At 42.0% G+C, this 22,250-nt stretch overlaps 1 protein-coding gene across 1 annotated transcript in view; it reads right to left on the bottom strand.

Moving 5' to 3' along the window:
• Positions 1 to 22,250, bottom strand: part of LOC127583568 (V-set and immunoglobulin domain-containing protein 10-like 2) — a 139,201-nt gene that overhangs the window by 4,804 nt on the left and 112,147 nt on the right. Inside the window, exons 8-12 of the mRNA XM_052039690.1 lie at positions 19,040 to 19,273; positions 17,612 to 17,902; positions 15,773 to 16,111; positions 2,424 to 2,546; positions 459 to 483 (exon numbers count right to left, since the gene is read on the bottom strand). Coding sequence (XP_051895650.1) covers positions 459 to 483; positions 2,424 to 2,546; positions 15,773 to 16,111; positions 17,612 to 17,902; positions 19,040 to 19,273 — 1,012 coding nt within the window. The remainder of the gene's footprint in view (positions 1 to 458; positions 484 to 2,423; positions 2,547 to 15,772; positions 16,112 to 17,611; positions 17,903 to 19,039; positions 19,274 to 22,250) is intronic.

Below are 22,250 nucleotides of genomic sequence, written 5' to 3'. Positions count from 1 at the left end.
TGGAAAGATAGCAAGGATTAAAGGGTTAAACCGGAACAGGTGGTTTAAATGTTGCGGTTTATAGCCCTTTGATTATAGCTGATTGAAGGTTCATCTAATTGAGCTGTTTAAACAACTGAAGGGATTAACAGAGTGGATAATAAGTAATGTTCCCACTGAGAGTGAATCCAGAAATTAAAAAAAACTGGAAGCAGCTCATTCAGGAGTGTAATTCAGAAGTACTTTGTTCACACAAAAGGATGTGGAATCTGAGAACTGTCCCAAAAAAAGCTTGTGGGTACAGAATGATAATGGAAATTCCCAAAACAAATCTAAGCTTTGATTTCTGCTCAGAGCAGAATGACCATGAGGTCAACTTTCCAGAACAGTGGGAAGAGCTGAACACTTTATTGTGAAACAAACTTGGGAAAAGACAATCAGGTTCCCTAAGGTTCTTGTTAAGGTCATGCAGTACTTACTGTTGGAACAGCAGATCATGTAACCCTAAGAGAAAGAGACAGTCAACCATTAAAATATGTCAAAATTTCAAAATTATCAAACTAATTAAGGGAACACTGTTGTTATGCAAAGACCTTACTGCAAACTTTTTCATTTGAATTCAAAGTGCTTTCCATTTGCAAAGATATTATTCCTTACTTGTTCAGGACATGGTGGCAGAAAATAGGACAGCTGCTTCTGATATTAATGCTCAAGATTACAGACCCTGATGGACCTAGTAATTTAGATTAATAGGAGCTTTTACATGAGGGTTTATGGCTGTAACCTCCTGACCCAACGAGAGGCTCAAGCTGCAAGCTTCATGGGAACACCATCATTTCCAAGTTCTCCTCACACTCTGCTATTGATCTTACACTCATTATCAGTGTGTTCTGCCTGGGACTCGCCGGTTAGAGAACAGTTCATGTATTTGTCTACAGAGAAATATTGATTATATCCAAAGTAATTTACTCTTTGCAAGATATTTATTGGAAATATAAGATAATATCCAAACTGATCTCTCTATTAGCTATTACCCTCCATCTACCCCATGGTGGATCTGCCCAGGGAGAGTTGGAGGGGACTGTAGTAGGAGCTTGACTGTGTATATGAGCCATACTTTCCCTAGAAGTGTTTGACATGGCTTATTCTGTATCTCACCCATGTGGTACCTGGGATTGCTTGATAATGAATCAGCCACATTTTCTATTCATGGATTACATGGACAGAAATCAGTTTATGGCATCTTTCCACACGTAAAATTGCCTCATATGTCACTCATATATATTCAACATGCTGAAAACACCATTGGACTTCATGAAACCATGGAGTAGATTCCCGTAATACCAATGTCTTTACTTAACTAGTGCTCGCTATCAAGACTACACTTGGGAGAGAACAGTCCAAATTAAGTACGAGAGGTGTGGATGCAAATCCCTGGATGTGTCCCTAGGTTAAGGTTAAGCTGTACAGGAAGATTTTTTATAAGGAAAGGAAGTTTTAATAGCCTTGTGAGCACTGAGAAAAATCAAGGCAAATACAACATGATGTGAAGCTTGGACCATTGTGCATTAGTCCTTAACTGAAGTGTGAACGGTTAATGTTTTCCAGAGAGTACAAAGTCTGCAGTAATTGCTGTGTGCTATGGATGCTGATACACTGCTTGCCCTTGAGAGGGAGCCTGTTCTTGATGAGGGCAGAGACTGCATCAGTTCACAGGTAACCACTTGGTGCATGCAGTCTCCTGGACATTTCAATCATCCAATGAATTTAGAGAGAATTTTCCCAAAGAATTTATTTGCCTAGGAGGTATTTTTCTGCTTATTTTTTGCCTTGGTAGAGATTTCATGGCTGCAGAGAAGGGTTGGGGATCTGCAATGTATAGGCAAGAAGTATTTAGTTATAACCCCAATTATCATGAGCAGGAAGAAATGATAAAGTCCAAGAGAGATAGAGCACAGAAACAGGCCCTTTGGCCCATCGAGTCCACACTAACCATCAACCACCCATTTACATTAACCCTACCTTAATCCCTTTTATTTGTTCTCCCCACATTCCCATCAACTCCCTACAGATTCTACCACTCACCCACCTACACCCAAGGGGCAATTTACAGTGGCCAATTAACCTACAAACCCATACCTCCTTGGGATGTGGGAAGAAACCAGACCATCCGAAGGAAACTTGGTCACAGGGGGAATGTGCAAACTCCACACACAGACAGGACCCAAGGTCAGGATTGAACCGGGTCTCTGGTGCTACAAAATAGTGGCTCTATTAGCTGTACCACTGTGCTGCAAATTGATCTTTTCCAACACATATCAATGCATCAAGTGGCAATGAAGGCTCTTAATGATTCCTGCATCTCGGAAACATCAGAGTGACCCTAAGACTTGAAAACAAGTAATGTCCAATATTAATATCCGAGTGGGATGAAAATTACTTACATGGAATATTTTCACGGTTCCTTATAACATACCGAAACACCAAAACTGTTCCAGCAACAGCAACCAGCATTCCGACCACGGCAGCACCAATCACAGCTGGCAAAGCACTGAAAGGTGGGTCAGCTGAAAAATACCCAGGAACAAGTGTGACAATTCAGCATTGCCCTTTCATTCCATTCAGATATCGGAGTTCTTTTGAGCATAAATAAGAAATTAAAAATATTAAATTATTTCATTTGCAATTTTAACAAAACCTCTTTTTAGTGATGCAAGGTCTCGGAGAGAAGTAACACGGTGGTGAGAGGTAGGGAGAGGATCCCTGGCAATATCAATCAAAAGCTGGCTCAAAGCTCTGCTCCTGATGACTGTGGGATATTGCAGTGCTCCAGAGTTATAGAAGAAAAAAGGTCTTCAGTATTTTGTTTTGGAGTGTTGGGTTAGTTGAAGAAATTTGAAGACAGGGATGAGATGTTTATTCTGCATTCAACCCATATGCCTGGGATTGTTTGATAAGGACTACATCAGATATTCCATGTGTTGATTACAAATGGATAGAAATCCATGTATGGTGCACCTAACAGGCATTATTCAGGGCAGGGAGTCAGCAGGAATGGAAATGGTAGGTGAATGGGAGTTTGGACAGGGTAGGGTGATCTGGATGGAGTACTGCCTCTCTGTAGCCTTCAGCAGGGAGCTGGACCTCTTCCTGATTGTGACAGAGGTCTCAATTTGATGTCAGGAGATTGCCTGAATGCACAATTTCCCCAGAGTACTTTGCTTCTCTGTCTGGCCTTTTTCTTCTGCTTCTCCCTGGATTTTCCATTGGGTGGAAGTATCCAACAACGATGTGCTGGAAGGAGCAGCTAGCCTCAACCCCAGCCTTGACTGACCATCCTTTCCAATATGTTTGCAAGGGGGAGCTCATTGTTGAGAAACCTGAAGCTGACAAGGCATGAAGGGAGAATACATAGTGAAGGGCTAAAAGAGCTCGTGGATCTGGGGTTACAAACATACAAATCACAAGTAGTAACACAGCTGTAACATAATGCAAACTAACCACTCTGGTTCATTTTGAGATGAGTATAATTTTGAATAAAAAAGTTTCATAACAAATTTGTTGGATCCTTGTTTGGACTGCATTTGGGATATTGTTCTGATTTTATTATCGAAAGGATATGGGGACAATGGAGAAAAAGTAAAATAGATTTAATCAAAGGTATCAGGCCGAAAGGCTATAATTTTTAAGAAAGGATGAACCAAATGGGGTTCTTTAGTCCAGCAAGGAGAAAGCTGATGGAATGCCTGACAGAGGTCTGTAAGATTATGAAAGGGTTAGACAGGACACACAGAGAAAATGCTTCCATTTCAGACAGGGTCAGAACTAGGGCCCATAAATATAAGAGAGCCAATAATGCAGAATACACTCTCGTTTCTGGCTTCACTCTTGTGAATCTTTTATACACCTTATTTTTAAGTTACTGCGTTTAATTTTCAGGATCTGGATAACACTGGGAAGGCCTGCATTTATTGCCCATTCCTAATCGCCCTGGAGAACGTGTTGGTGAGTTGCCTTCTTCGACCAGTGGGATCCTTCTGGTGAAAGTAATCCCACCTACCTCTTTAAAAGTAGCAGTAGAGGGACAACAAGCGACTTGTTAGGCCATTTCAGAGTCAATCACATGGGATGGCTCAGGAGTCACTCAGAGTAAGAATGGCAAATTTCCTCTCCTTAACCGGATGGATTTTTATGACAATCCAATAATTTTTGCAGTCATCATTCCTCCAATCAATTGTTAATATTTCAAATTAGTAACAGAATTTAAATTCTTTCCGTGCCATGGTGGGATTTGAATTTGAGTCTCTGGATTGTTAGTCTAGGCTCCTGTGTTGCTCGTCCAGATAAATTAATTGTTGCACCCTCCTCCACAGCCTCTATATTGTCTTCATCCTGAGCTGAACATCTTATTCACATATTTCGATGGAAATACCCTTAAATGATCGCAAAACTATCCTGTCACTGAAAGTAGTAAGCCTGATCCCATGATCTGCAGTAGCAGAGTTTCACAGAAATATAATCCCAGCGTAAAAGCCAGGAATATATCCAACAAATTGTCTACGCCCAGCAATATTTCACAGCAAAACAAGAAGAGAAGTTGTGAAAAGCTGAAGGATCTGGCAACTTTGGAATGTGACTTGGGAAAGAGAGAGAGGGGAGGAAAGTTGTCAGCATCTTCAACACATATAATGTTCTTGCACGTGCGGGTACTCCACCTCTTCATTTCCCAGCCCAATAAATCTCAGTCACTGAACACTAGAGTCCTGTTCCCATAACTGAGTCATCTACAATTACATCTCCCAGAAAACTGAGAAGGATAAAGAAATGGTGATAAGTTAAGAGGAACAGAGGACCATGTCCAAACATCCAGAAGGAGGTTGCACAGGTAGATAAGATGGTAAAAAAGCTAAAGGATAGTTCCCTCAAAGGCCAAGACACAGGAGACTGGAGGGATTATGCTGCAAGTATGTAAAATGCTAGTTGGGCCACAACGGGAGTTCATGAAGTTCGGATTATAAAATTCTGGTCACTACATTACAGAAGGTTTCAATGGCACCTGAGAGACTGCAAAGGAAATTTATGAGGATGTGGCCAGGACTGGAGTACTTTAACGTAAGGAAAAATTGGAAAGACTGTGTTGTTTTCTTGGAACAGAGAAGATTGATTTAGCCAGAGCGTGCAAACTATGAAGAGACCCAGATTTTTTTTTTCCACAAAATGGTGAATAACTAGGAGGTATAGATTTAAACTTAATGTTAGTGGAATTAGAGAGATGAGAAGGATCCCTTTAGACCCAGTGAGTAGAGGTAATCTTGAATGCCCAAGCTGAAATACAGGCACAATCACAATTGCTCATCATATTTGAAAAATAGCAAAAAGCAAACTGCTAGAGGAACGTAACCCTGCATCAGGACTGACTTGTAAAGTATTTGAGTAAACACTTTGAGCTTTAATATACAAATGTATGGAACAAGAGTTGGGAAATGGAATTAAGTTGGTGGCTCTTTTTTGATGGTTTGGACTCAGATTGATTAAGTGGCCTCTTTCAATACAGCACATGTCAAAGATTCTCATTGGTTTGATTGTCTTCCACTATTTTATCATAACTCTTGCTGCTTCTAGCTTCTTTTACTTTCTTCTGGACCAGTTCAGGTGGGCACCTTGGATGGCAAGGATGAGTTGGGCCAAAGGGCTTGTTTCGGTGCTGTTTTACTCTATGGTACAAATACCCAGCAACACATATACTCCCTCCTCCTCTACACTCATAGCACCATCTCTTACTCTCACTTGTCTTTTCCCAGAACCTCAGAACTTACCACACTATTCTTTCTGACCAATTACAACACACAGGACTTTGAAGCTCAAACTGATCATAACCTCTTGGCATATTTGCTCATCTCTACTTTGCACAAGATGTGTGTTCTTCCTTTATCTGAATTAGAGTCATACAACACGGAAACAGGCCCTTCAGCCCATCATGTCCATGCCAAACATCAAGTATGGATCTATACTAATCAATTGGTATTATTTTCAAGTAGAACAGTTGACCACAACAAAGACATGCTACACGTAGCTGGGTACTGAGAAGTCATCAACGACTTATCAATTTATCAACATCAAAATGTTATGGAGAATATTATCTAATGTTAGCTCTTCCAGGGCTAGAATCCAATGTATGTTGGTAATTGGAAATTGGTTTATTATTGTCACATGTACCAGGATAGAGTGAAAAACTTTGTCTTGCATACCATCCATAAATATTGAATCTTGGAATCAGAATGCAACGTACAACCAGGTTGCGTGCCTATGCTTTTGAAGTTTTATCTCATGGAGATTAAAATGAAACACAAAAGGTTTATAATAAATTTTGTGCATGATAGTTTGGAGGATCAAGCTGAGTGCAGAAAATACAGAATGCAAAAGTGAAATAGAAAAGCAGAGACAGTGTGTGAGAATAGTTTATCATAAAAGGGATTCCAAATGTCATTTATAAATACATTCATTTTAAAAGCACAGTAAAAGCTTGTGTTTGACTAGAAACTATATGAAATATAGTCTTGAGGAAGCAGGATTATGGCTATTGAAAGAGTGCTTCTCATCTGTTTACACTGGAGAAGAGAATTCAGTCAATGTACCAATGGAACAAAAGTCAAAAAGATGCTGAAAATTGGAGAGTGTAACAGAAAGTGTTGGAAGTACTCAACAGGTCAGGCAGCATCTGTGGAGAGGAACAGTTCATGTTTCCTCAGAACGGGAGAAGTGAGAAAACAAACATGTTTTAAGTTACAGGAACGGAGAGGGATGGAGAGTAAAGAGGGAACGTCCGTGATAGGATGGACATCCAGGTGATACAATGCTACTGGAGGTGGCTGGTTAATAGATGAATGAGAGAAGCAGGACAGAATGGTGCTGGAAGTACCCAACAGTCAAGACAGCATCTGTGGAGAGAGAAAATGAGTGAAGGTGCATGATCTTCTGTCAGAACTCGGCAGTTGTGACGTAGACAGGTCTGAAATTGGTAAATTCAATGTTAGGTCCTGAGGCCTGTGACAGGCCTCGATTGAAGAGGAGGTGCTGATCTTCAGCTGATGTGGGCTTCATTGGTAATTGATTTAATATTGTCACATGTACGGTGAAAAACATGCCATCCATACAGATCATTTCACCACATCTGTACCTTGAGGTAGTACAAGGGAAAAGCAATAACAGAATGGAGAATATAGTGTTACAGTTACAGAGGAAGTGCAGTGCAGGTGGACAATAAGGTGCAACACACGAAGGAGCTGGGGGAACTCAGCAGGTCAGGCAGCATCTATGCAGGGAAGTGGACGGTCGACATTTTGGGTCAAGACCCTTCATCAGGACTGGAAAGAAAAAGGGGAGATGGCCGGTATAAAAAAGTTGGGGCAAGGGGGTGGAGCGAGAGCTGGCAGGTGATAGGTGGATCCAGGTGAGGGGGGGGGGGGGGGGGGGGGGGGGGTGGTAATGATGCAAGAATCTGGGAGGTGATAGGTAGAAGTGACAAAGGGCTGAAGAAGATGGGATCTGATAGGAGAGGACAGTGGACCATGGAATGAAGGGAAGGAGGTGGGGAGGGGAACCAGCGGGAGGAGTGTGTGGGTGAGGGGCAGATAGAGAGGATGGGGGAGGGGAAAGAGATAGGGTGATGGGGGCCGGTGGGATCAGGACAAGGTGCAAGGCCATGACGAGGTAGATTGAGAGATCAAGAGTCCATCTTATCATACAAAAGGTTCGTTCAAGAGTTTTATACCAGCAGGATAGACACTGTCCTATTTGGAATAGTGTGAGAGAAAAGACAGAAAGATCAGAGTGGGAACAATAGTGGACATGAACGTGGGGTTCTTTAGTCTTCAAAATAGGAAGGCCATCCTGTCTGAACAGTTATATTATTAGATACTGAGGGAAGGAAGGATGGGAGTTGTTGAGGCTGTAGGGTGATGCCAGAAAACAGAATGTGAAGTATTTTGCATCAGAACAAAGGGAAAACCCAGCAAAAACTGTGTTGTTGATAATGGAAACATCTTTAGGGACAATAATCCATCACAGACTTAATTGTTGCTTTGTAAAATATGGGTTTGTATATCATAACCAGCGTGATTCGTTAAAGGCTAGATTAAATTGGATTAGATTATTGTCATGAACACCAGGGTGCAATTAAATTCCTTGCTTGCATGAAGCTCACAGAGTAAACAATGCACAAGATAATAACAAATACAGCAACGAGAGCAGAACAGCAGAATGGTGCAAAGTATAGCAGTGAAATCTGAAGTAGTGGAAAAAGAATACCGAAGTAACAATTGCAGAATAACCAAGAGAGGTAGAGTCAAGAGTCTGAGACACTGCAATGGGAGGGAATGATGTTAGTTAATTAGGGTATCAGAGGGTTTAGATACAGATAATTAAGCTAGTGTATCATATGATTAGATTTTGGATACTAGATGGTCAGGGCGTCAGATGATTATAATACAAATGATTGAAGTACCTATATTGTATCGAGTGCCTATTACCAACTTTCAAGAAGATTAGTGCATTAACCCACTGGGTCATTATCTGATTAAGTTACCAGAGGATTGGTGTGCCAGCTAGTTACTGTACCAACAGGGCTCATGGCATGGTTCTCAGAAGCCAAACAACTTTTTCTCGTCCATGACTTTTCATTGTTAACAATCATCAAAAGACAAAAGACTTTCATCACCCTGAAAAGCAAAAAAAACTGCAGATGCTGGAAATCAGAAATTAAAACAGAAAATTTTGAAAATATTCAACAGCTATGGCAGCATCTGTAGAGAGAAAACCAGAGCTAACATTTCGATTTGATTCACTCTGTTTCTCTCTCCACAGATGCTCCTGACCTGCTGAGTATTTCCGGCATGTTCTGTTTTTCTCACATCACCTTGATTTGAAACTACAAACTTGTCACTTTCCATAGCAATATACTGTACACACACACACACACAGAGCCCTACAAACTCTCATCATTAAAAGTTTTCCCATCTCCTCAGAATTAGATCCAAATTGCCATCAAGAGAAAAGCCTGATCTCTTTAAAGGAATTCTTTGATAGCAATGTATTTGAAATACTAATTTACAATGTTTCAGCAGGGTGATGTTGGGGAATGTCAGTACATTCTCGAAAAGGAACATAAGTTATAGCAAGATATGCATCAGAATCCCCCACATAGTCAGCTAACTTTCAGAGAACAACCTTCAGAAACCATACAAAGGATCAAATACACACATCTAGACAGTCAACCTTCATTGCTCTGAAGTTCCAGAAAGTAACTGGGTCAATACCAAGCCTACTCCATCAGATTAGAGATGAAACTTAACCAATCCCAGGAAAATACTCATGTTTTGAGGTTTGCAACAAGTTCTTAATGAAAATCAAAAAATACTGCAGATGCTGGAAATCTGAAATAAAAACAGAAAATGCAAGGAAAAACTCAGCAGGTCAGAAAGCATCGGTAGATAGAGAAACAGTCAAGGTCTGTGGCCTTTCATCAGAACTGGAAAAGAGAGAGATGCCAGTATTTTTCAGTAAGAAAGAAGCTGGGGGAGGGATGTGTAAAACAAAGGGAATGTCTGTGATAGGATGAGTTCAAATGGCTTAATGAAGACAGTTACCATCACTTTAAGCCAATTTATCTGTGTGATGAGTTGTTAAAGGTAAAAGTGTGGGACCTGCCCAGTAGGCCAGAATTATACATGTAGGGTAAGAAAACTAAGCTGACCTAAATAAAAACGGAAACAGATTTTCCATTTGCTTTGTCCCCACCTTCTCTCCTGCTGTAAACTAACTTGTATCTCTCTCTTTCCCAGTTCTGACAAAGGATTGCATTTCCAATAAGGTTGATTGTTTCTTTTCCCACAAATGCTGCTTGACCTGCTGAGTTTTTCCAGCAATTCCTGAATTTATAAGAAATGTGCAGTCAAAATTCTTTGCCTTAAAATAAAAACATCTGAATATTTATTGAAAACTATTTCCCTACAAAGTGAATCTATCCAACATATCAGCCCACGTCTGTTGTGAAATCTTCATCGGGCAGTTTGCACTTGCTTGACTTTCCACATATTTCATTTATGTTCTTCTTTATCCTGTTGATCCCATGAAAACCCTTTTAAAAGCCTCTGGCTACGTGAAACAGGTCACCAAATGCCTACTACCATCATTACCGGTTATAAATGGGAAGAGACAGGAAGCATTAGTCCATTTCTTCTGCTGGGAATAAGCAGTCCAATATCCAACTGTAAACTGGAATATTTGAGAGAAGGGGTTAGATCTGATCACCTGGATTGCCAGAGCACAGTGTAAGATTGTGTTTTCATTATGTTCAATTGTCTTTCATGAAGGCTTAAATCTAAGAAATACCATTTTAAATTTGTATTTAAAAACACATCAAGAAATATATTATCTAGAATTTCAATGAGAACACAGCAAAATTTGGCATGCAAATAAAATAAAAATCAAAGGTTTAAAAATTGAAGATGTCTCCACAACACAGGTGTAAAGGTATTAAATAGATCACCAAAGAATCAAATACCTTAACACAGCAATGACAACTGTTCCAGGATCACCTGTTTCTGCACAGATAAACTTCCTATTTCCTGTTTTTCCTCAGGAATCTGTTACTACTTGGAATTAATCCAACAAACCTTCCTTCTACCAAGCGCAATTCCCATTGAATAGTGCCAGATTATGTAGGATCATTGCATACTCTTCATTTGAGGAGAAACAGCCCACTAAATCAACACCAGCTGCTTTGAAGACCAATCAAGTTTGTCCTAATCTGCATTTTTCCCAATATCTCTCTAACTTTTCTCTGTGAGATATTCCCTCAAGTTTGTTCCGAATGCTTTGACTAATTCTGTTTCCATGATCCTATCAAACATGCAATGCGAATCCTACCTGCTTGTGTGCTAAGATAATCTTTTCTCTTGTGTTACCTATGAGTCACCATAAATCTGTGATACCTCATTATCAAAGCATTGGCTATTGGAAGCAATTACTCTTCGTTCACTTGATTTACGCCCGCAGTGATTTTTCCACTAACTTCCAGCCTCCCCAGTATATACCTAGTGCACACCATATTACTCAGTATTCCCAGCAGAAAAATAGATTGTTCAACCCAACCGCTCTCTGCCAATATGTAGCATAATCCTACCTGAAACTACTGAAGAAGAAGGACCTGGTGTGTCTAAAATGGAGGTGAAAAACTGACAAAGATTACAGAGTTAACCAATAGATCAGATCAAATCTCTACAGTTCTGTCATGTCCAGCCATGAATAGGATTATTAAGCAGCTAACAGGAGGAAAAGACTAATATCCCTTTTTTCAACAATGGTGGGGCCCAGCTGAAGCATTTGCAATCATTTTCAGCTAGAAGCCAAGCAGACAAATCATCAGCTGAATGGATGATTTGACTTCCTCCTGTAGTCCTTGCCATCACAGTCTTCAGCCAATTTAATCCACTTTACATGGTACCAAGTAATGGCTGAGAGCACTGAATATATAAAAGGTTATGGGATCGCACAACATCCCAACTAGAGCATTAGGATATACTCTAGAACTAGCCATGCAAATTATCAAGCTGTTCCAGTACAGTTAAAACACTGGTAGTTGCCCTCAAAAAGCAGAGCATTACAATTTGGCTCATTAATAACCCATCAATCTGTTTGGAATCATTGACCAAAGTGACCAAAGATGTGCCAACAATGCTATTAAGTAGCACTTACTTACCAATATCCTGTTCACCAATGCCCAGTTTGGATTTTGCTGGAATCCTTTCTCTCCAGACCCCATTACAGCCTTGGACCAAAGATTTGTGTTCCAGAGGAGAGGTGAGGGGACTACCCCGAACAGTGAGGCAGCATTTGCTAATTGTGACATCCATGGAAAACTAATGTCAATGAGCATCAAGGGACAAACAGTCCATGATGGAGCTATCCCTTGCATAAAAGGAAGGCGGTTATGGTTGTAGGAGGTCAATCACCTCAACCGCCAGACATCATTGCAGGAGTTTGTTTGGGCAGGGCCTAAATCTAACGGTTGCATTATGCTGTTTCCGGTAGCTAGTCTTTCATTAAATAATGTACTCCTTATCATATTCTGTGGGATCTTGGTGAGTCATGTTATAAAATTATTTCCGGGCTACTCACAAGCCTGCAGAGTAGTCACCCTCCGCCTTGGCAACCACAACTGACCTGGGTGCTTGATGTTTACAATTGTATTACTGTGAGGTGGTACTGGATGGTGGTACATCTTCTCCGTCCTTCCTTTAATAGTTGTGTCAGTGTGTTCTGATTTCAACATTCAATACAACAGAAAGTCCACATTCCTAGTGTTCCAATAAACACAAATAAATTTATACGCATTAGCTTCCATGCAATTTAAACTACTTCTCAACATAAACTCATGTGCTGTCAACATAAATTTTCAATACTAACTTTCTACCAACAACACATACACAAGTCTAACACAAAGCTCGCAAGGTGATTGGGTTGCTAATAGTTCTCACAGAGCTGGCCATCACTGGTTGTTATTCATTGTGCCCTGGTTGAGCTGGAGTTGCGCTGTATCATCTTGAGTTCATTATTGGCTTCTGCCTCCTTAATCTCTTCCATAGTCCTCTTCAGATAATGCCTATCTCTGTGTATGTAACACCTTGCTCAATCCTCAGTTCACAGGATCCCAGGATCGAGGTGGTGACAGCTGTCTGATGACTCCAGCTTCCCTGCATCTTCCTGGTTGGACAATTTGTTGAATTCTTAACACATTACCTGGTTTAAGTGGTGATATTTCCTTAGCCATCCTGTTGCAGTAGGAAGCTTGCTTTCCTTCTCTCTCTTCCTCCATCCACTTATTCCAGTTGGAGTGTTAGGTTTCAACCCACTTTGCAGCTGTTGGCAGTGTTGTTCTAGTGTGGCAGTTCATGAGTTTGGCCTGAACTCTGGCAGTGGTATATTTCTATACGTCAGGAAAATGAGCCAGCACCTGTGCATAGTTGTTTTGCTTTTCTCAGGAGCGACTTGGCTGTCTTTACAGCATTCCCTTGCCTTTTCACTGGATGGTGACTGGTGTGGTGACCATGTTGTATGAGTGAAATCCCATGTAACTGAAAACTGCAAACTTACCTGAAGCAATGTGTGTGTTGCCCATTACCACCTCCACTGGAATATTGTATCTGGTCAAAGGAACTTTCAGCTTATGAATAGTAGCTGATGGCGTGGTTGAATTGAGGTAACCTACTTCAAGGACAAGTAGTGAATTGTCACCAAGTATTGGTCTCGTCCAGGCAGAGATCCCATGCTACCATGCCCAACATCTCTCTGGTATCTCGTGTTCAGGCACTTCCTTCCTCCATAGATCAGCACACGTGACATCTTCATGTTAAACCTTTCTGCATTCCCTCCTCACCAGCACGATGATCCTTGGTCTCACCTCGGTCCTCTATGTTGTTGAATTCTGGCATAATCCTATTGTGAACAATCCAGTCCTTCAGATCTCTGAAGTTACAATTGGCAGTCAGTAGATTCAGTTCCATCAAGTAAACGTGGAACTTCTGTTGAGATCTTAAAAGCTTGAATTACTTGGGCCATTGCAGTGATTCTTAAAGACTTAAAGAGTCTCTGCCAACATCATACTGGTCATCCTAATAGTCCAGTACAGCCTCTAATACCACGCAGAACACCTGTGCTCTGTCTGTAACCATGGACCAAACGCAGACTAGGTGACCATTTCACAGAACACCTGCGCTCTGTCCGTAACCGCGATCTGCATCGCCCCACTGCCAGTCACTTCAACTCCCCCTCCCACACTATCACTGATATGACAGTCCTCGGCCTCCTCCACTGCCAGGAGAATTCCAAGCGCAAACTGGAGGAACAGCACCTCATTTTCCGTCTTGGAACCTTGCAGCCTAACGGCATGAATATTGAATTCTCCCACTTTAGGTAATTCCACCCCCATTCCCCACAAACCCACCCCCACCACCATGCTTCTTCTTCCCTTTCCTAGCCTCTTTTTTTCTACCTTTTTTTCCTTTCTCTCCTTACCTGGTGGATCTGCTCTCCCCTCCTCCCCTGTACCTGCCTATCACTATCTCTTACCTGCATCTACCTATCACCACCCTGTGCCCACCCCGCCTCCCCTCTTTTGTCCACCTATCACTGCTCTGCTTTTCCCTCCTATATATTGGGCTTCCCCTTTTCCTATCTTCAGTCCTGAAGAAGGGTCCTGACCCGAAACGTTGACCGCCTGCTTTTCTCCACAGATGCTGCCTGGCCTGCTGAGTTCCTCCAGCATCATCGTGTTTTTCGTCTAGATTCCAGCATCTGCAGTCCCTTGTTTGTCTAGCACCTTTACTATTGTTTTCTCCTCTTTATTAGACATCAGCAAGTCAATGAAGAGAGAATATTCCTCCTTCCATATCTTCTTCTCATTCGGTGAGATGTTTGCCAACCCCCATCCTCCACAAGTAGGTGACCGGTGTACTATCTAATAAAAGAAGTCCAGGCCTAGCCTTGCAGTCAGTCCTCCATGTGTATACTGTGTGCTACCTCATGGGGTTATATCCACCTAATATTCCCTCTCATAGCTGTCAGCACCCGAAATCTTCTCTTTCAAGCCTTTCTGCGCACCTTCTTTCTCCTACACTGGTCTGGATAACGTTTCTCAACACCACTGTTCCAAGCAAATTAGAGTCAACATAACATGCCTCAACCACATTGTCTCCAGTGGCCATCATTTCTTTAAATAATATACTCTTTGCCATGTTCTGTGATTCCTTCATGAGTTATGTTAAGAAGATTATTTCTGAGTTACTCACAAGCCTTCAATATGGCCAACTTCCATCTTGGCAACATCTCTGACTCAGAAAGACTTGATGCATATGATTATTGTATTTCCATGAAATAATGCTAGATGCGCCACCAACTGTCTTGAGCCACTTTACCGATGACCTTCCTTCTGACATAAGATCAGAGGAAGCGACGTTTCCCAATGATTATTCAATGTTCATTTTCATTCATAGCTCCTTCAGTGGCATGGGCTGAATAACATTTATGGACAGGTTGGTAAATGCAAGTATAATTTATGCCATAAAATTGCCAAGTAATTACTATCTCCAAAAAGAGGGTCTAAACCCTATTCTTGACACTTAATGGTATTACTATGGAGGTTCCCACTGTCAATATCCCTGGGGTCTTCATTAACCACCAACTCAACTGGACTATCATATTAAAACTGTGGTTACAAGTGCCGGTCATATGCTGGGTATCCTAGAGAAACTAGCTCATCGCTTGACTCACAAAGAATTTTCCACTGCCACAAGTTACTGTGCATCCAAACTTGCAAGACATTCAACGTCATGAGAATGAAAACAATCTTCCCCACGAACTTGCAGGAAGCTAATGTTGATCGCCCCACATTGTGCCATTTTTATGCAAGCTCTAATACACCTAGAATACCTGGGATGCAAGATTTATATAAGAAAAGAAATTCCTCTCACCAACCTAACAACCTGAGTATTGGATGGCCTCAAAGTTAGCTGGTTAGACTTTTAGTGATTGGTGTGGGAGTGCAGTTATGATATGGACTATCCACCAAAGTCTTCCTAGTTAACTGTGAGCCAATAGGCTCTAAAAGAGGCAGATGGAAGATAGGGAATGATGTGCCTTACCGACACCAGTATCATCTTGGAAACACAAACTGAGAATGAGATTTGCAGCCTTTGTGAAATTGCTTTAAATACTTCCAAACTATCAGCTGCCCTACCTGGAGTTTTCACTTCTGAAGGATACCCTGTCGTCTTGTGATTGACAGCCAAAATGCGGAAAGCGTATAAAACCCTGGGGTCCAGTCCCCCCAGCTTGTGACCCCTGACCGCAGGGTCAATGGCATTGGCAACAACCTGCCAGGGAATGTGTGTGTCGGTGACAGACTCCTTCAAGTTGCTTCTGCCCCAACCAGCGAGAGAGCGCCGCGCCGGTCTCCTCTGCACCATGAAACCCGTTAAATCTCCAGAGCCTCGGGTTATCCACTCCAGAACCACTTCTGTCCGCTGGCGGCTGTAGAGCAGCTTGCTGATGGTGACGTTTGGGGGGGTAGGATATTCTGTGAGGGATAGAGGGAGAAGCACTTAGCACAACAGAATGCAGAGCCATCAAGTAAACACAATCCAAAAAACACCAGTAAAACTAATGGAGAAGGAAGCCCATAGAGAGATATTTGTTACAACACAATCAGGAGTGAGAATTGCACAGGGTCATTGTATCAGGGCTGTGGAATACAGAGAATATCCCATGGTCAGCAGTGTGTGTAGAGAGGGATGTCCAACACAGCCAGGATTTATGAAACAATATGGCTGGAAGTGAATTCCAAACTCAGGGCATTCTGATGAAAGACACAAACAATCTGCTGGACAAACTCAGCAGGTCGACACAGGGGACTGCAGATGCTGGAATCTGGAGCGACAAACAGCAGCAATTGTGGGAGGAAAGGAATTGTTGATGTTTCAGGTTGAAACCCTGCGTCAGGACTGATTCCAGATTCCAGTATCTGCAGTCTCTTGTGTCTGCATTCTGATGAAAGGTCATTGAGCTGAAATGTTAATTGTATCCTCCCTCCATAGATGCTGTAAAACCTGCTGAGTATTTCCAGTACTTTCTGTTTTTACTTGCCTGGTATGTGTTTTAGTTCTGGGGTAGCAACCAGCTTCTGAAACAATGCAATTGCTGACCCAGATTTGCCCAGGAATCTGGAGATTTGCAAAATAAGTTTTAAATGCAGCGTGATCACAAAGGAAGAGAAATTTTCAACTGCCATATCAGGACTGACCGAATTATGCTTTTCACACACCATCTTTCATTCACACATACAGGTACATATTTGCATAGACATACACTTACACACACACACACACACACATATACACACACACCTTCATGTATACTTTCAGATAAATATATAATTATAGATATTGATGCACACTTATACACACACACACACACACACACACACACACACACACACATACACACATGCACAGATTTATGTATACACAGATTTACGTACCGATGTATGTACACGCATACACACAATCACGTACACTCTCAGATAAATATATAATTATAGATATTGATGCACACTTATACCCACACACACAGATGTATGTACATGCACATATATAAATATACAAGGATATAGAGACACCAACAGATATACACATGGAGATGCACCTACACACTTATACATATACCGAATTACGTGTCACACACAGATAAACAAAAACGCAGAGATGCACACTCATACAGACACACAGACACATCTATTCACAGGAATACATACACATATACACATGCACACACCTTAAATACATAGTTATATACACATGCAGCCACACACACACAGAAATGCACAGATGCATGTGCAGGTATATACATGTTCACATATACACACACAAATAGATGCACATCTATACACAAAGATATACACATGCACTCAAGTACACAATACATTTTCACACTTGCCCACATGCATAGGTATAAAAGGAAAAGAAGTTTACAATTCAATCTAACTTTCTACAGTAATAATCACTGGGAGAGGCTCCCTCACTATTCACGTGCAGGTTGATGCCAGTGGTTGAACTCCCCACCACATTGCTTGCTGTGCACCAGTACGTTCCATTGTCATTGTCTCCATCTATTTCCCGAATGGTCAGGTTTGACCAGGAGGCCTCCTGATGAAGCAAATACTTTTTGGGTTTTAGCCAAATGCTTTCATTCCTGTTGTTGTGCCAGGTGATCTCTGAGGAGGGGTAGGCAGCTTTAAGAATGCAGGTCAAGTGGACATCGCTCCCCTCGAAAACAGTTACAACGTTCCTCGGAGTGAGCAGGTCAGGGGCCTCTGCAACCAGAATAAACACAGTTGATTATCATTCTCAATAACACCTTTACTCCATCTATGGACACTAGTTTACAGAAAGAGGCTTTGCTGGTTTCTAAACCTTTCAACATAGATGGCCTGAAGTCTGACAACCTTATTTAGGTCACCTCCAAATCTCATATTTTGAAACGAACATGCCCATCTTCCTCAATATGTCCACATTATTTAGATGAGTGTTTCCCAAACTGGAATGGGTTCCCATCTGTGGTGGGAATGTCGGTATCAAAGATTACAGAGGCTCTGTGAGGCTTTAATAATAGGGGGATAATTTCAGAAAAGATAACAATCATAAATAAAACTCTAGTCAGCATGCTGGCTGCTGTAGAGCTGTGGGCAGTCACTAGGAATTGCTGGGACAGCTTCATCCCTATGACAGGAGTGACCTGTGATGTTTCCAGGGTGCATAGCAAGCAATGTGGTGGGGAGTTCGAGCACTGGCATTCATCTCCAAGTGAAGTGAAGGAGCCTCTTCCCCAGTGATTATTATTGTAGTAAGTTAGACTTGAATTGTGTGGCCTGGCAGGTTAATTGGCAACTGCAAATTGCCCCTAGTGTGTAGCTGAGTGTTAGAGTCTGGGGGAAGTTGTTGAGAATGTGGAGAAGAAGAAAATTGGATTAGTGCAGGATTAGTGTAGATGGGTGGTTGATGGTTAGCAGATACTGTGGGCCGAAGGGTCTGTTTCCATGTTGTCTAACTCCATGACTCGATAATTCCCTTTGTGTGCACGTATGTGGGTAAGTGTGAATTTGTACATGTTTATTTGAGTGTGTATGTGTCATCTTTCTACATGGATGAGTGCACATATTTGTGAATGCAGATGTAAATATGTATATTTAATCAAATGCAGGACTTTTATCCATAAAGATTGGAACCATTGATTAAGGAATACCCAGAACCATTTTGGCTACATGTCAACATCTGCTCAGGTCAGTTCTTTCACTAAAGTGATAAGAGTTAAACAATATAATAGTCAAAGATGAACCACTCCACCCCATGTTAATAGAAGCTTTGAGTTCAAGTTTAAGAACAGTGAGTAATTCTAAAAGAATCCATTTCTCGGAAATGCTCCTTACCTAGTTGGATGTTGCAGGACCTACTTCTGGTCAAAGGATGTGTTGCTTGGCAGATAAATTCCTTGCCATTATAGATCGGACTAGACTTTAGCACTTGGTTGTTGATGGATCGTTCAGCCTTCCCCAAAGAGTTGCTTCTCCAGTCTTTCCACTGCAGTGAAGCCTGGGGTAGGCCTCCTTCCCAACTACACGACAGCATGGTGTATGCCAAATTCTTCACACTAGTCGCTGAACATTTGGGTCTCCCTCCAGGCAATACTAGCCAGTAACAAAAACACAAGGTAACTTTAGAATCACTTTAGTCCTTGAATCAGAATCAGATTTGCTATCACAAACTTAGATGACATGAAATTTGTTGTTTTACAGCAACAGTTCAATGTTAAGACATAAAATTACTATAAATTACAAATAAATAAATAGTGTAAGGGTAAAGGAATAATGAGGTAGTGCTCATGAAGCATTCAGAAATCTGATGGTGGAGGGGAAGAAGCCGTTCCTGAGTCATTGAGTGTGGGTCTTCAGGCTCCTGTACCTCCTCCCCGATGGTAGTAATGAGAAGAGGACATGTCCCAGATGATGAGGGCCCTTAGTGATGGATGCCAACATCTTGAGGCACCTCCTCTTGAAGATGTCCTCAGTGGGGAGGGTTGTGCCTGCGATGGAGCTGACTGAGTCCACAGCCATCTGCAGTAAACATAAAGTGACAGAACTCTAGAGAGAGTTGAGTTCATAAAGGGTTTTGACAGGGTGGATATTTTCTCTTGGGGGGTAAATTTAAAATTAAGGTTTATTGTTTAAAAATAACAGATTGCCCATTTAAAAGCCAAAACATTTTCTGTCAGAGGTTGTAAGTCTTTGGAAATCTTTCCCTCAGAAGGTGGTGGAAGCAGTCTTTGAATGGATTCTTGATGAGCAAGGGTGGGGGGTGGGGGAGAAGGTTACCAGAGTAACCAGAAATGCAGAGTTGAGGTTACAACCAGATCAGCCATGAACACAACAACAGGCTCGAGGGGCTGAGGGGCCTCTCCTACTCCTAATTTGTAGGATTGTATGTTCGTCTGCAAGATCCCACCTGTAACTGACTGCATGGGAATTTCTTTAGAATCTCTCCCCCACCATCTTTGAAAGGATTCATGTTGTACCCCGCATGTCAGATTCCCTACGGCAATTTTGCTTTGTCTCTCACTCCAGGACATGATTAATACAAGTGCATGGAACCCCAGAAACTTACCACAGGGAATGAGGTGATTCAGCCTATCGCACAGGCTAAAGACAAGAAATGAGCCACCCAATCCAACCCCATCTGTCAGTTCATAGTAAGTGATGGACTTTCAAGCAAATACTTTTTAAAGCAGCGATTGCTTCTGCTTATGCCAACCCCGACATCCAGAATCCCACCCTCACAACTCACCACCCCTCCAATCCTTAAAATGATATTTGTTGTCACTAAAATTCATACATTCTTCCCATTGGTCAACTTACTTTTAATTAACTATAACACTAAGAACATAGAACATAGAACATTACAGCATAGTACAGGCCCTTTGGCCCACGATGTTGTGCCGACATTTTATCCTGCTCGAAGATCTATCTAACCCTTCCCTCCCACATAGCCCCCCATTTCTCTATCATTCATGTGTCTATCTAATAGTCTCTTAAATGTCCCTAATGTATCTGCCCCCACAACCTCTGCAGGCAGTGCGTTCCATGCACCCACCACTCTCTGTGTAAAAAACTTACCCCAACATCCCCCTTATATCTTCCTGCAATCACCTTAAAATTATGCCCCCTCGTGTTAGCCATTGTCGCCCTGGGAAAAGTCTCTGACTGTCCACTCGACCTATGCCCCTTATCATCTCTATCAAGTCACCTCTCATCCTCCTTCTCTCCAAAGAGAAAAGCCCTAGTTCACTCAACCTATCCTCATAAGATATGCTCTCCAATCCAGGCAGCATCCTGGTAAATGTCCTCTGCACCCTCTCTAAAGCTTCCACATCCTTCCTATAATGAGGTGACCAGAACTGAACACAATACTCCAAGTGTGGTCGAACCAGAGTTCATAGAGCTGCAACATTAAATGTTGTTAAGGTTAAAAGGCTAGGAAGTTTGGAGTTTGAAAGAATGGAGGATGACTTTGTTGAAACATGTAAGATTCTAAAGGGGCTTGACGGGGTAGATTTTGAGATGGTTCCAGTAGTGGGAAAGTCACAAACAAGGGAGCATAGCTGCAAAATAAGGGAGCAGTCATTTAAAATTAAGGTGCATAGTAACTTGTTCTCTCTGAGGTGGTGATTCCCTGGAATCCTCTGCTCTCCAGGCTGGTGGAAGCCAGATCGTTAGATATAGGTGGAAATAGATAAATATTAGAAAGATCAAGGAATTGATTGTTATGGGGAACTAGCACAGAAGAGGAGTAGAGGCCAACATGTTGAATGGTAGAGAAATAATTTTAGAGAAACAAAGGACTGCAGATACTGGAAACACGATGATGCTGGAGGAACTCAGCAGGCCAGGCAGCATCCGTGGAGAAAAGCAGGCAGTCAACATTGAAGATAGAAACGTTGAAGATCCTGAAGAAAGGTCCTGACCCGAAACGTTGACCGCCTGCTTTTCTCCACGGATGCTGCCTGGCCTGCTGAGTTCCTCCAGCATCACCGTGTTTTTCATGCTGAATGGTGGGGCAGGCTTGCAGGGACTGGTGATCTACTCCTGCTCCTACCTTCTTGTATTCAATGACTCCAGTCGGCAATTGTGTATTGGGTGAGCATAGTATACTGTAAGCTTCCCACAGGTAATCAGCAACTTCCAAAGACAGGAGAAATAAATGAGGAGGGGTGGGAGTTGGGTTCGGGAGTGATGGGTGGTGACAGTGGGGGAGGTGAGTGCTGGAAGACCATTCTCCACCCAGGCCTGCAGTTATACATGAACCAATTCTACTCACGTGCAGTGGTTTTGCAGGACCAATCTGCCCTCAGAGCTGGGTGAGAGGGTTTGCAGGCATAAGTACTGTTGTGCGAAGTCTCCCGTCCCGGCATTACTCTTGAAACACTGGATTTTCCTTCTGCATCGACACCGTCGCTCACCATATTAACCCACTGAAGAGACGCTGGCGGGTCTCCGCCTTCCCAAGAACACCACAGAGCAATATCCTGATTATCGTTAACAGACAGCACGGTGCAGATGGGCCTCCCAGCAGGCAGATCTATACGTGGTATGAAGGACTAAAGAAGTTAGT

This window comes from Pristis pectinata, chromosome 27 (assembly GCF_009764475.1).
Source record: "Pristis pectinata isolate sPriPec2 chromosome 27, sPriPec2.1.pri, whole genome shotgun sequence".
Classification (NCBI taxonomy): domain Eukaryota; kingdom Metazoa; phylum Chordata; class Chondrichthyes; order Rhinopristiformes; family Pristidae; genus Pristis; species Pristis pectinata.
This window is presented reverse-complemented; position numbering and strand designations above follow the sequence as displayed.